The 13,529-nt window shown below is 44.2% G+C and overlaps 1 protein-coding gene across 1 annotated transcript in view; it reads left to right on the top strand.

Moving 5' to 3' along the window:
• The window catches only part of slc9a1a (solute carrier family 9 member A1a), a 46,977-nt gene extending 40,396 nt beyond the window's left edge, over window positions 1-6,581 (top strand). Inside the window, exons 10-12 of the mRNA XM_062985258.1 lie at window positions 3,206-3,307; window positions 4,799-4,880; window positions 5,498-6,581. Coding sequence (XP_062841328.1) covers window positions 3,206-3,307; window positions 4,799-4,880; window positions 5,498-5,790 — 477 coding nt within the window. The 3' untranslated portion in view covers window positions 5,791-6,581. The remainder of the gene's footprint in view (window positions 1-3,205; window positions 3,308-4,798; window positions 4,881-5,497) is intronic.
• The last annotated feature ends 6,948 nt before the right edge of the window (window positions 6,582-13,529 follow it).

Below are 13,529 nucleotides of genomic sequence, written 5' to 3'. Positions count from 1 at the left end.
TGGGTTTAGGTCTGGAGACATGCTTGGCCAGTCCATCACCTTTACCCTCAGCCTCTTCAATAAAGCAGTGGTCGTCTTAGAGGTGTGTTTGGGGTCATTATCATGCTGAAACACTGCCCTGCGACCCAGTTTCCGGAGGGAGGGGATCATGCTCTGCTTCAGTATTTCACAGTACATATTGGAGTTCATGTGTCCCTCAATGAAATGTAACTCCCCAACACCTGCTGCACTCATGCAGCCCCAGACCATGGCATTCCCACCACCATGCTTGACTGTAGGCATGACACACTTATCTTTGTACTCCTCACCTGATTGCCGCCACACATGCTTGAGACCATCTGAACCAAACAAATTAATCTTGGTCTCATCAGACCATAGGACATGGTTCCAGTAATCCATGTCCTTTGTTGACATGTCTTCAGCAAACTGTTTGCGGGCTTTCTTGTGTAGAGACTTCAGAAGAGGCTTCCTTCTGGGGTGACAGCCATGCAGACCAATTTGATGTAGTGTGCGGCGTATGGTCTGAGCACTGACAGGCTGACCCCCCACCTTTTCAATCTCTGCAGCAATGCTGACAGCACTCCTGCGCCTATCTTTCAAAGACAGCAGTTGGATGTGACGCTGAGCACGTGCACTCAGCTTCTTTGGACGACCAACGCGAGGTCTGTTCTGAGTGGACCCTGCTCTTTTAAAACGCTGGATGATCTTGGCCACTGTGCTGCAGCTCAGTTTCAGGGTGTTGGCAATCTTCTTGTAGCCTTGGCCATCTTCATGTAGCGCAACAATTCGTCTTTTAAGATCCTCAGAGAGTTTTTTGCCATGAGGTGCCATGTTGGAACTTTCAGTGACCAGTATGAGAGAGTGTGAGAGCTGTACTACTAAATTGAACACACCTGCTCCCTATGCACACCTGAGACCTAGTAACACTAACAAATCACATGACATTTTGGAGGGAAAATGACAAGCAGTGCTCAATTTGGACATTTAGGGGTGTAGTCTCTTAGGGGTGTACTCACTTTTGTTGCCGGTGGTTTAGACATTAATGGCTGTATATTGAGTTATTTTGAGGGAAGAATAAATTTACACTGTTATATAAGCTGCACACAGACTACTTTTTATTGTGTCAAAGTGTCATTTTGTCAGTGTTGTCCCATGAAAAGATATACTTAAATATCTGCAGAAATGTGAGGGGTGTACTCACTTTTGTGATACACTGTATATATATATATACAGTGTATCACGAAAGTGAGTACACCCCTCACATTTCTGCAAATATTTCATTATATCTTTTCATGGAACAACACTATAGACATGAAACTTGGATATAACTTAGAGTAGTCAGTGTACATCTTGTATAGCAGTGTAGATTTACTGTCTTCTGAAAATAACTCAACACACAGCCATTAATGTCTAAATAGCTGGCAACATAAGTGAGTACACCCCACAGTGAACATGTCCAAATTGTGCCCAAATGTGTCGTTGTCCCTCCCTGGTGTCATGTGTCAAGGTCCCAGGTGTAAATGGGGAGCAGGGCTGTTAAATTTGGTGTTTTGGGTACAATTCTCTCATACTGGCCACTGGATATTCAACATGGCACCTCATGGCAAAGAACTCTCTGAGGATGTGAGAAATAGAATTGTTGCTCTCCACAAAGATGGCCTGGGCTATAAGAAGATTGCTAACACCCTGAAACTGAGCTACAGCATGGTGGCCAAGGTCATACAGCGGTTCTCCAGGACAGGTTCCACTCGGAACAGGCTTCGCCAGGGTCGACCAAAGAAGTCGAGTCCACGTGTTCGGCGTCATATCCAGAGGTTGGCTTTAAAAAATAGACACATGAGTGCTGCCAGCATTGCTGCAGAGGTTGAAGACGTGGGAGGTCAGCCTGTCAGTGCTCAGACCATACGCCGCACACTGCATCAACTCGGTCTGCATGGTCGTCATCCCAGAAGGAAGCTGACGCACAAGAAAGCCCGCAAACAGTTTGCTGAAGACAAGCAGTCCAACAACATGGATTACTGGAATGCCCTGTGGTCTGACGAGACCAAGATAAACTTGTTTGGCTCAGATGGTGTCCAGCATGTGTGGCGGCGCCCTGGTGAGAAGTACCAAGACAACTGTATCTTGCCTACAGTCAAGTATGGTGGTGGTAGCATCATGGTCTTGGGCTGCATGAGTGTTGCTGGCACTGGGGAGCTGCAGTTCATTGAGGGAAACATGAATTCCAACATGTACTGTGACATTCTGAAACAGAGCATGATCCCCTCCCTTCGAAAACTGGGCCTCAGGGCAGTTTTCCAACAGGATAACGACCCCAAACACAACCTCCAAGATGACAACTGCCTTGCTGAGGAAGCTGAAGGTAAAGGTGATGGACTAAACCCAATTGAGCACCTGTGGCGCATCCTCAAGTGGAAGGTGGAGGAGTTCAAGGTGTCTAACATCCACCAGCTCTGTGATGTCATCATGGAGGAGTGGAAGAGGATTCCAGTAGCAACCTGTGCAGCTCTGGTGAATTCCATGCCCAGGAGGGTTAAGGCAGTGATAATAATGGTGGTCACACAAAATATTGACACTTTAGGCACAATTTGGACATGTTCACTGTGGGGTGTACTCACTTATGTTGCCAGCCATTTAGACATTAATGGCTGTGTGTTGAGTTATTTTCAGAAGACAGTAAATCTACACTGCTATACAAGCTGTACACTGACTACTCTAAGTTATATCCAAGTTTCATGTCTATAGTGTTGTCCCATGAAAAGATATAATGAAATATTTGCAGAAATGTGAGGGGTGTACTCACTTTTGTGATACACTGTATATATATCTTACCCCATTGTGCATTGAACACATGGGAGAAAATGGAAGGAATTATTGCAATATTTGACTTGGAGCATCTCTACAGCCAATAGGATTTGCTTGGACGTGGCAACCTGTGGGGTTGGACTAGCATGTCGAAGGATTCACATGACCGGTGGGCTGGCTGGATGTTTTGTTTCTTCCTGGTCAGGGTCATGGTGGGTCTGGCTTCCCTAGAATTACTGGGTGCAATGCAGTAACACGTTTCAAACAGGCCGGCAGTATACCAGCATAGCCACTGGGGATTTGCGGTAGTAGGCTAGTGTAATTTGCTGCAAACCTTGCTTTAATATTCCTGTATTATTTTAAAAGGTGATTTAATTGGTTTAATGTTTCTGTTTTGCAGCTGCAATCCTACAACAGACACACACTGTTGGCCGATCCGTACGAGGACGGCTGGAACGATATTATGATCAAGAGGAAGAGGATGAAGGATCTGGAGAAGAAGGTGCGCCAGCAGGAATTTGTTTATTTAATATTCGTTTATTTCATTATTATTTTTGTCTGCGACTCAGGGTTTGAAAAACATTGCAGTACAGGATTTCTCCTGATGAGGTGATGATAGGGCTGTCGCGCTAACCGCAATTTTGAAATACCGCGGTATAGACCAGCCAACCGCAGGGCATGCCAAGCAACCGCAACACCGCGATGTTCACGTTTTTTCTTTCTTTTTTTTTCTTTTTTCTTGTTGCAGGGTCCATCTTGTTTTTCGCTTATATTCAGGCGTAATAAATGTTAAATAAATTTATAATGAAAATGAGCTAAGCGCGTCATTTTCCTGCCAACTGTCCACCAATGCGTTGCTGCTGAGTGTCAGGCTTTGTGTTTTAAGATGGAAACAATGGCAACAGTAATTATAGGCAAGTTTATTAATGATCAGATTAAGTTCACACTCAATAAAATACTTGTAATTTAGACTATATTCAAACAGCCTCGGCGTACTAAAACACTTAATGACGGTTAATATGGCATTGCAGCCTGCAAATATTCGCTTGCTGGAATGATTTAAATGTGTGTTTTCGTTGAATAAAAATGTATTGAAACGAATATTAACTTAAAATGTAGTATTATTTTATATATTATATTGTTATGTTAATTATACCTACTAAATAGATGGTTAATAGTGGCGCGACAACCAGGCTAGATTCCCTCTGCTCTCTAAAGTCGCATGCAGGTACAGTACGTGTGTATTTGTGCAGCGAGCGCACACACACCATCAGAGAGAGTTTTTAGTGCCGTCGGGAACATCGCTACCCCACTCAGATCATCTCTGGAACCACATCAGGTGAACATGTTGGTTTTTCTAGCGCGCGTGATAACGCAGGTTTAAGGTCTTACAGACTTTATTTTTTATTGTAAACGAAAGGTTTCGTTTTATTTATTTTTATTTTTTTTACCATATTTTGATCAGATGTGCATTTAAAATATTTAGCCTAAACAGTTTGCTTTTTTTTTTTCGTTTCACAGTGTACATCTATCCTAGGCTAGAAGCTTAATTTAAACCTTTTTTAATAGAGAAAAGACGCGCATCCCTGCTCTGTTCTGTATTTAACAATAAACACGCATTTGATTTTTCTTAAAGCCGCCTCATCTTTGTCATTAAAAAGCAATAATATACCGAATCATAGCCTAACAATAAAGCTTGTTTATATAGCTCTAAAATCCAGATAAATTAAGTAATTTTCAAAAAACAAAAAAAATTGCGATATTACCGCATACCGCGGTGTTGAACCACGCTAAATACCGCAAGGGGAAATTCTCTCACCGCGACAGCCCTAGGTGATGATGCCTGTTTGTTTCTTTTTTTATTAGAAGTGTTATGCATGGATATTAAGTAGACAAACGGGATCATCTTCGTAGTTTGTTTTGTCGTCAGTTTAGCTTTTCATCTACAGTATGTTGAGCATGAAACGATCCTCGTGTGCTTTGTATGTTTCAGATCACTCACATGAATAATTACCTGACTGTTCCAGCTGCAGCCCCCGATTCTCCCACCATCGCCAGATCCAGACTCTCCTCTGGTGAGCCAAGTCGTCCTCCTCTGCATTTACATGCATCATCGTTCGTATTATTGTTTTACTGCACTGTCTCCTTTATTGTATTGTTAGAAAATTACAGTCGATTTGTCACTCTTGATTGTCAAACTATGTTTTTTACATAACAAAGGAAACCTGAGTAAACACTGAGGGCTCTCCATACGTGATTCGGCTCAGTGTGGGAACCCAACACTGAGCAAAACAACAAGTCAGGTGTATTTAAGGATGGCCGTGATGACTTGTCTGACACCACACGCATCATTTTTCTCTTTCCACCTTCTTGCTTCTGTGTCCATTAGTCCCATTAAGTGAGGTGTGGCCTCTCTTCCTTTCTGTCATTCCCAGTGACTGTGACCCAGTGTGGCCTTTGTGTTCGTCAGTCCAAGAAAAGGAAGCCTGACCCTTATACCAGTCAGTCCCTTTGGGGGGAAAAAATGGGCTCATATCAGTTTTGGTGAATGAGCATGACCTCTGTGCACACCAGTCTGAGTAAAGAAGTGTTACCTCTGCACCTGTCAGTCCCAGTAAAGTAATGCAGGATGCACATAGGGTCAAATTCTGGAATAATTTTTGTTCCAACCGTCTGTTCTCATCATCCACAGACCCTCAAGCCTGGAGCAAACCCTCACTCGCAGTCAAAGACATCCCGGCTATAAAGGTGGACCTGGCCTCGCCCCAGAGCCCCGACTCGTTTGCCGTGACCGACGAGTTCGGCAAGGCGGCGAGCAGAGACCCGGAAGACGAGGGGGGGCTCTTCATGAAGCGTCCGCCCTCCGAAAAGCGCAAAGAGGAGAAACGGGAGCAGGACGACGGCAAGGACCCGCGGCTCCTCCGCTGCCTGAGCGACCCCGGACCCGCCGTCGTCGACGAGGAGGACGAGCCCTTCCTGCCCTGAGAGGGGTCGTGTACACGTCACTACCACGCTCCGACACGGCACTTTTCTCCTCAGCAGAAATATTTTGCACTCGCGGCTCAGAAATAAATCAGATTAAATTTAGTGAATGAACCAAAAACTGGAGAGAGTGTGGAGTGAGAGAGAGAGGTGACAAAAGGCCATTTATTTTTTAGCTTTATTATATATCATATTCTAAAGACTCAGAGTTTTGCGATGTTATGAAATAGGAAACTGAACTATGCATTACCAAAGGAGTTCCGGTCACAGATTTTTATGTTTTTTGCCTTATTTAGTTTTTATTCATGTGTGTGACGCCCGGTGTGGCGTGAAACCTTTATCTAGTGTGTCGTATAACAACGCGGGACCCTTTATTTACAGAGCAATATCAAAGCAGGCGTCAGCTGCTTCAGCTTCGCCTGGATGTGTGTTTCCTGTTTATCTCTCACGTTTACTAACATCTGTAACTGCTGACTCACGGCGGGTGACGTTTAGTGCGTCAGATCTCTGTTTGTTGGCTCCATTAATTACTAACTGCATGAAACCTGGCAGAAAAGGGATTATAAATCTAATTATATATATAGACATGTACACACACACACACACACAATTAGACGCGTTTACTCGGCACATCACGCACATTTACCAAAGCTAATTCACATCATACGTCACTGCAACCAAATCTTAGCCTCCTTTATTGCACAGAGGCCGCCAACCTATGAGGGTTTTACGTCGGTTGTAGCATCCAGGCACGTCTCGGTAAACCATAATACCATAAAATTCAGTAATAAGTCGCTTTTCAGTATTTTTTTTACTGTTTTTATCTGTTCAGACTGATAGAGTGCAGTAGTTTACACTATATGGCCAAAAATATATGGGCACTTCTTCTTACTTCTGATTTTAACGGTTGAAAAAAGACACTAGTGTGAAAAGCAGCGTCCATAAACATTCTACACAGTTTGACCCTGATTTCAATCCCATTGAAGTGCAAGCATCAGGTTTTCTCATCTAACATCATTGCCTGACCTTATAAACAATCTTTAAACTGAATGGGCGCACACATTCCCACAGGTACCATCCAAAATCTTACAGTGAGCCTTTTCCAGTGCTGTTAAGTCTGGGACAGGATATAAATCAATACCCTTATAACGTTCATATCAGTGCACGCGGTTTTGGAATGCGATGTCCGACATACTCGCTAGCGAGTGTCCACATGATTTTGGCCGTATAGCGTACAATCTACAAACACAACAGCAGATTGGTCATACTGGGTCTGTTCGAAAACCTAGTGAGCTGTCTCGCTGCCTACCTGATCAGCTGCCTCAGTAGAGAGGATTCTAATAAGACATGGAGCTCATAAGGCAGATTATTTAGACGCACTACAGTTTTAGCTTACTAAGCTAACACAGTGTACCGAAAACGCTTAAACCGTCCCTGACGAGCCGGAATATACAAATAAACGACACTCGGAATAATTACAACTTTATACCAATTAAACATCAACGAGAATTTATTTACATTTGAAAAGAACTGTATGTGAGAAAAGTCGTGCCGCACTGAATGCTGGGATTGCCGTCAGGGCTGAGGAGGCGTCGGACGCTCCCTCGTCATTTGGTCAGATCATCACTCAGAATTAAGGAGCCTCAGTAGGAGCATTTTAAGGGATTTAGAATTTAGACACGCCCTCTTCTCGGGAGTGTAAGATGACGTAAAATGCGCCTATGTAGAGAGAGAGCTAGGTTTTTTTCGAACAGACCCACTGACTTTAAACTCGCGGCTGGTCCAGTCTGATATGTGGACCAGATCCGCCGTGGTGACGCCTGAATACTGAAGCAGCTCAAGCTGAGAATAAAAACCACACTAGCTTATTGTAGCACAGGATGTGGGATTGGGAAAAGTCTGTCTTTCTTCACGTGTCGGCCAGTGGAGGCTCTCCCGCTGTGGATGGCCGTGCTCTCGTTCTCATTCACCACTCAGGAGCTCTCTGACAAATTCTAGATGTTAATCCAGGTTGTTTGACCTGATCCGGACTCCCTTTAAATGCACTTCAGCGCTTTCAACGGCGTCTAATTTCATTCTGTTCATATTTTGTCTGTTTGCGATCACTTTTTTTAATGTTCCAAGTCTCGGCTCTTTGCGATGAATATATCAGAACTGTTGTGGGTGGTTTAGGGATTTGGGAAAGTTTTGTAAGCTTGGAAACCCTGGTGAACTATGCAGTAGGCTCATGCGGTTACTCCCCTTTAAAACGTCGACACAGTGCGTCGTTCTGCGCGTCGTCTCGAGAACGTTCGGTCGTTACATACACGTTTCCTCCGGCTGCGTGGAACATGAGAGATCGAGCCATTCTGCGTGCAGAGTAGACTAGATTTATTTTTACACAAAGTGTAATATATAAAGATCTCCGATTTATCTCAAAGTATTTATTTAGTGTTTTTTATTTTATTTTATATATATATATATTTTGTTTATGCATTTTCTCCCTTTCTAGCACGTCCAATTGCCCGATTGCGTCATGCTTCCTCTCCACCAATACCGACCCCGGCTCTGATTGAGGAGAACGAAGCTAACCCACGCCCCCTCCGACATGAGGGCAGCAGCCGTATGCATTTTGTCCCCTACACTTGACGAGTGCAGTGCGGATCAGCACCGTGTACGGAGAGACACACCCTGACAGCACTCTTTTCCCGTTTCTGTGCAGGTGCCCCAATCAGCCAGCAGAGGTCGTGGTTGCATTAGTTATGAGAGAGTCCCTATCTGGCTTAATATCCCACCCCTATCTGAACAACAGGCCAATCGATACGATGCATTCGAGATCCCAGCTCTGGTGTTTATTTAGTGTTTCGACGTGTCAGACTGATTTCATGATGCAGAAATGTACTCTCGAGGACCAAATCCGCCGTGTACTTTGATTACCTTTATTAAACTGGTGCTGTGACCTGGATTCACACGCTAGTCAGGACTGAATATACTAAAGATTTGTAATGTAGGACGTATGAATGTTCTACTTACTGCCTGTAGCTCATTAATCCTACAGATCGGGTGTTTATTGAAGGTTCAAGCTCATTGTAAATTGGTACCGTGGAGCCAAAACGTGCTTTTACTTTTGCTTTACGCTCCTTCAGGTCACAGCAGGTGAATGAGATGAATCTGAGCGGCGCTATCAACCGGTTGGGCGTCAAACGAATCCTTCGATTCTCTCGAAACACTCGGAGAAGAAAGTTATGACACTATATTCTTTACTTGCATATCGAACATTCTCTAGAATTTATCTTGTGTTTGTAACTTTATCTTGTTTTTCTTTTTCTTGATTGTAAACGAGCTGCTTTTACTCTCATTTCTTGCCTAAATCATTTTAAATTAATCGTTTTGAATTTTCTGGATCGTTTACATCGTCGCCTTTTTGACTTTCCGTTGTGCATTTTGTACGTGTGAACGATGTCCGTACGCTTTTAAATCCAAAGCATGGTTGCAGGTCTGTAGCGTCTCAGCTGACGAACACTTAACTGCTGTTCATCTGAATATTCTCCTCATTTACCGCCTTTCTCATCAGTGTGAGGTTTTACAGTCGGACTGAAGCCTTGTACTACACACGTGTGACGCTTTTACGTTTATCTGCTTGTCTAGTCTTCAGACTAGTGGCTGAAAGCAAGGTCAGCTATTAATGTCATTAGTATTAGAGTAAACAGTGGTCACATGACACATCTGCCTTTTTTACACCGATCAGCCATAACATTAAAACCACCTCCTTGTTTCTACACACTCTCCATTTTATCAGCTCCACTTACTATATAGAAGCACTTTGTAGTTCTACAATTACTGACTGTAGTCCATCTGTTTCTCTGTATGCTTTGTTAGCTCCTTTCACCCTGTTCTTCAATGGTCAGGACCACCACAGAGCAGGTATTATTTAGGTGGTGGATGATTCTCAGCACTGCAGTGACACTGACATGGTGGTGGTGTGTTAGTGTGTGTTGTGCTGGTATGAGTGGAGATTTTAAATACCGTGTCCACTCACTGTCCACTCTATCAGACACTCCTACCTAGTCGGTCCACCTTGTAGATATAAAGTCAGAGACGATCGCTCATCTATTGCTGCTGTTTGAGTCGCTCATCTTCTAGACCTTCATCAGTGGTCATAGGACGCTGCCCACGGGGCGCTGTTGGCTGGATATTTTTGTTTGGTGGACTATTCGCAGTCCAGCAGTGACAGCGCTGCTGTGTCTGATCCACTCATACCAGCACAACACACTAACACACCACCACCATGTCAGTGTCACTGCAGTGCTGAGAATGATCCACCACCTAAATAATACCTGCTCTGTGGGGGTCCTGACCATTGAAGAACAGGGTGAAAGGTAGCTAACAAAGCATGCAGATAAACAGATGGACTACAGTCAGTAATTGTAGAACTACAAAGTGGAGATGATAAAATGGACAGTGAGTGTAGAAACAAGGAGGTGGTTTTAATGTTATGGCTGATCGGTGTATTTTAATATCATTGTTTTAGCTATCGAGCAGGTCTGCAGGTATGAAGTTTCGGGTTTGGCTGATATAACCGCAGTAACCCGCTGACGTCAGGATGCTAGCTTAATACCAGACCCTTGTTAGGGGGGAGAGTCGACACTTTTACCCAGCGCTTAGTGTCACAAACTTCCTGAACGTCCAACTGGACCAAACCTTCAGTACCCAGCAATAACCAGGACTTCACTATATGGACAAAAGTATCGGGACGCCCCTTCTAACTGTTACGTTCGTGTGTTTCAGCCACAGCAATCGCTAACAGGTGTGATAAATCAATTATAAAAGGGATTTGGTATGCTTCTGACTTTGCAGCAACAGTTTAGGGAAGGTCCTTGTGCACAGCGAGCTTTATAAAGTCACAAAGAGAAGCATTTAGCAGATGCTTTAATCCAAAGAGACAATTGAGGCTTAAGGACCTTGCTCAAGGGCCCAACAGTAATGATGGTGAGGCTTAACCCGGCAACCTTATGATTACTAGAAAACTCTAGTGTCCTGCACAGAGTCCTGACCTCAGCCCCACTCAACAGCTCTGGGACGAACCGGAACATCAACTGCTCAACGCCCAGCCATACCAATAAACGCTCTTTTGACTGAAATGTGCACAAATTCTCACACCCACACATTTAAAAGTCTTGTAAGAAGCCTTCTAAAAAAAGGGAAGATTTATAAGATATGAAGAGAAACGAGTGTATAGAAGCCTTCTAAAAAAAGTGGCTGTCACGCTTTCTTTTTGAAATGGGACGTCCGACAAGCTCGTGGTCAGGCGTCCTAATACTTTTGGCCATGCAGTGTAGTAACGCATCACCTGGAGTTCCTTGTCCATGCCTACACGTTCCTGTTCTGTGTATGTCGGTGTATTCAGTCATGCCGTGTGCTTTTTTTACTCTGATTGTGACACATCCGTCGGTTTAAGACGATTTACGATGCAAAGGAATCGACCAGAAATTATTTTGTATACAAGTGAACATGTTGAAATGATCTATATTATAAAGGACGAGTTTATTTAAGAAAGGAAGATTTTCCAGATGTGTGCACTGTATCGTGGAGTAGCGTAGCCTCACAGTTTCATCCCCGCTCGCTCCTTCAGCTTTCAGAACCACCGAACGCTCGTGATGCGCCGCACCAATAAAGTTCTCGTCAAATAAACTTAAAAACGGATTCGCCTCTTGTTTCTTTATTTATTTATCTCCAAAAGTTCAACACACATTCTAACTCTATCTTCTCTTCTCAAATCCGATTCCTTCCACTAAAACACTCCTCACAGCCATCACACACTCATCTCTTACAGAGCAAAACAATAAACACTGACGTGATCAGATCAAAACATTATCATCAAAAGTCTGCAGCTTTCTTCTGTCTTCATGATGCCATGTTACATATTTACATGTGTACAAATGTGTGGAAATACACCCGAGCAGGTAGAACATTCTGAGCACTGACAGGTGAAGTGAATAACACTGATTATCTCTTCATCACGGCACCTGTGATTTTATCCTCAAAGTTGATGTTAGAAGCAAGAAAAATGGGCGAGCGTGAGGATCTGAGCGAGTTTGACGAGGGCCAGATTGTGATGGCTAGACGACTGGGTCAGAGCATCTCCAAAATTGCAGCTCTTGTGGGGTGTGTCCCGGTCTGCAGTGGTCAGTATCTATCAAAAGTGGTTCCAGGAAGGAACAGTGGCGACAGGGTCATGGGCGGCCAAGGCTCATTGATGCACGTGGGGAGCGAAGGCTGGCCCGTGTGGCCGGTCCAACAGACGAGCTCCTGTAGCTGAAGAAGTTCATGCTGGTTCTGATAGAAAGGTGTCAGAATACACAGAGCATCGCAGTTTGTTGTGTATGGGGCTGCATAGCTGCAGACCAGTCAGGGTGTCCAGGCTGATCCCTGTAACACCGCTGAAAGCACCAATAATGGGCACGTGAGCAATGGAAGAAGGTGGCCTGGTCTGATGAATTACTTTTCTTTTACATCACGTGGACGGCCGGGTGCGTGAGCGTCACTTACCTGGGGAACACACGGCACCAGGATGCACTATGGGAAGAAGGCAAGCCGGCGGAGGCAGTGTGATGCTTTGGACGACGTTCTGCTGGGAAACCTCGGGTCCTACCATCCATGTGGATGTTACTTTGACACGTAGCACCTACCTAAGCATTGTTGTAGACCATGTTCATCCCTTTTGTGGAGATGCTATTCCCTGATGGCTGTGGCGCCCTGCCACAAAGCAGAAATGCTTCAGGAACGGTTTGAGGAGCACAACAACCAGTTTGAGGTGTCAACTTGGCCTCCAAATTCCCCAGATCTCAATGCAGTCGAGCATCTGTGGGACGTGCTGGACAAACAAGTTCAATCCATGGAGGCCCCACCTCACAACTTACAGGAGTTAAAGGATCTGCTGCTGACATCTTGGTGCCAGAAACCACAGCCTTTCCTTTTTCTCTTTTTTAGTGGTGTAGGGTCCCAAAAACTACATGTACACCGGTGGTGACACCAGAAAAACTACGGGAACAAATTATCTACATAAGTTGATGCAAAGGACACACCAAACTTACCCATACCTACCTGCTAAACGGTGGTTTGTTCCTCGATTCTGTAAAGTTGCTTTGAGATGATGTGTACTGTTAAAATAAAGGCTCGATATGATTACATTTGACTTCTGGGGATCCCGGGGTTCTAATCTCTACGATGCTATTGGTCAGTTGGGTGTCTGTGCTAACAATATTGACTAATAATGGAGAAGGTTGTGGTTGGGGGGGGGCAGCCTAGCCATTGGGAGGTGCACTCTGGATAGAAATATGAAGGTTGCGTCAGGAAGGGCATCTGAAGTAACAACTGTGCCCAGTCTGGTATTAGGACCAAATCTGCTGTGGTGACGCCTAAATACGGGAGATAAGAAAATATTTGTCACTGCAGTACAGCGAGTTCAGCTAAAATGAAAACACCAAACATCTGTACCAGTCACTCAAGGCCTCTAATCATTTGACGCATGACTGGATTGGTCTAATTGGACACTAATTGAAGACAAGTGTGACTGAACTGTGCAAAATGATTCAATCTGTGTTCAGAAATTTGCAAAACTGGTTAATGTTGATCCACAAGATTCATATCTTCAGAATTGTGTTCGTAGTTCTACAGTATTTTTATGCGAATAAAATAATAAAACTGTCAGGATTCTGCAGTTAAGGCTGCGAACAGCAGGGGGAGCAGTTGCACCATTAAAA

The sequence above is a fragment of the Trichomycterus rosablanca genome, chromosome 23, assembly GCF_030014385.1.
Source record: "Trichomycterus rosablanca isolate fTriRos1 chromosome 23, fTriRos1.hap1, whole genome shotgun sequence".
Lineage (NCBI taxonomy): Eukaryota > Metazoa > Chordata > Actinopteri > Siluriformes > Trichomycteridae > Trichomycterus > Trichomycterus rosablanca.
Note: the sequence above shows the minus strand (reverse complement) of the source record. Positions and strands in the feature narration are given on the sequence as shown.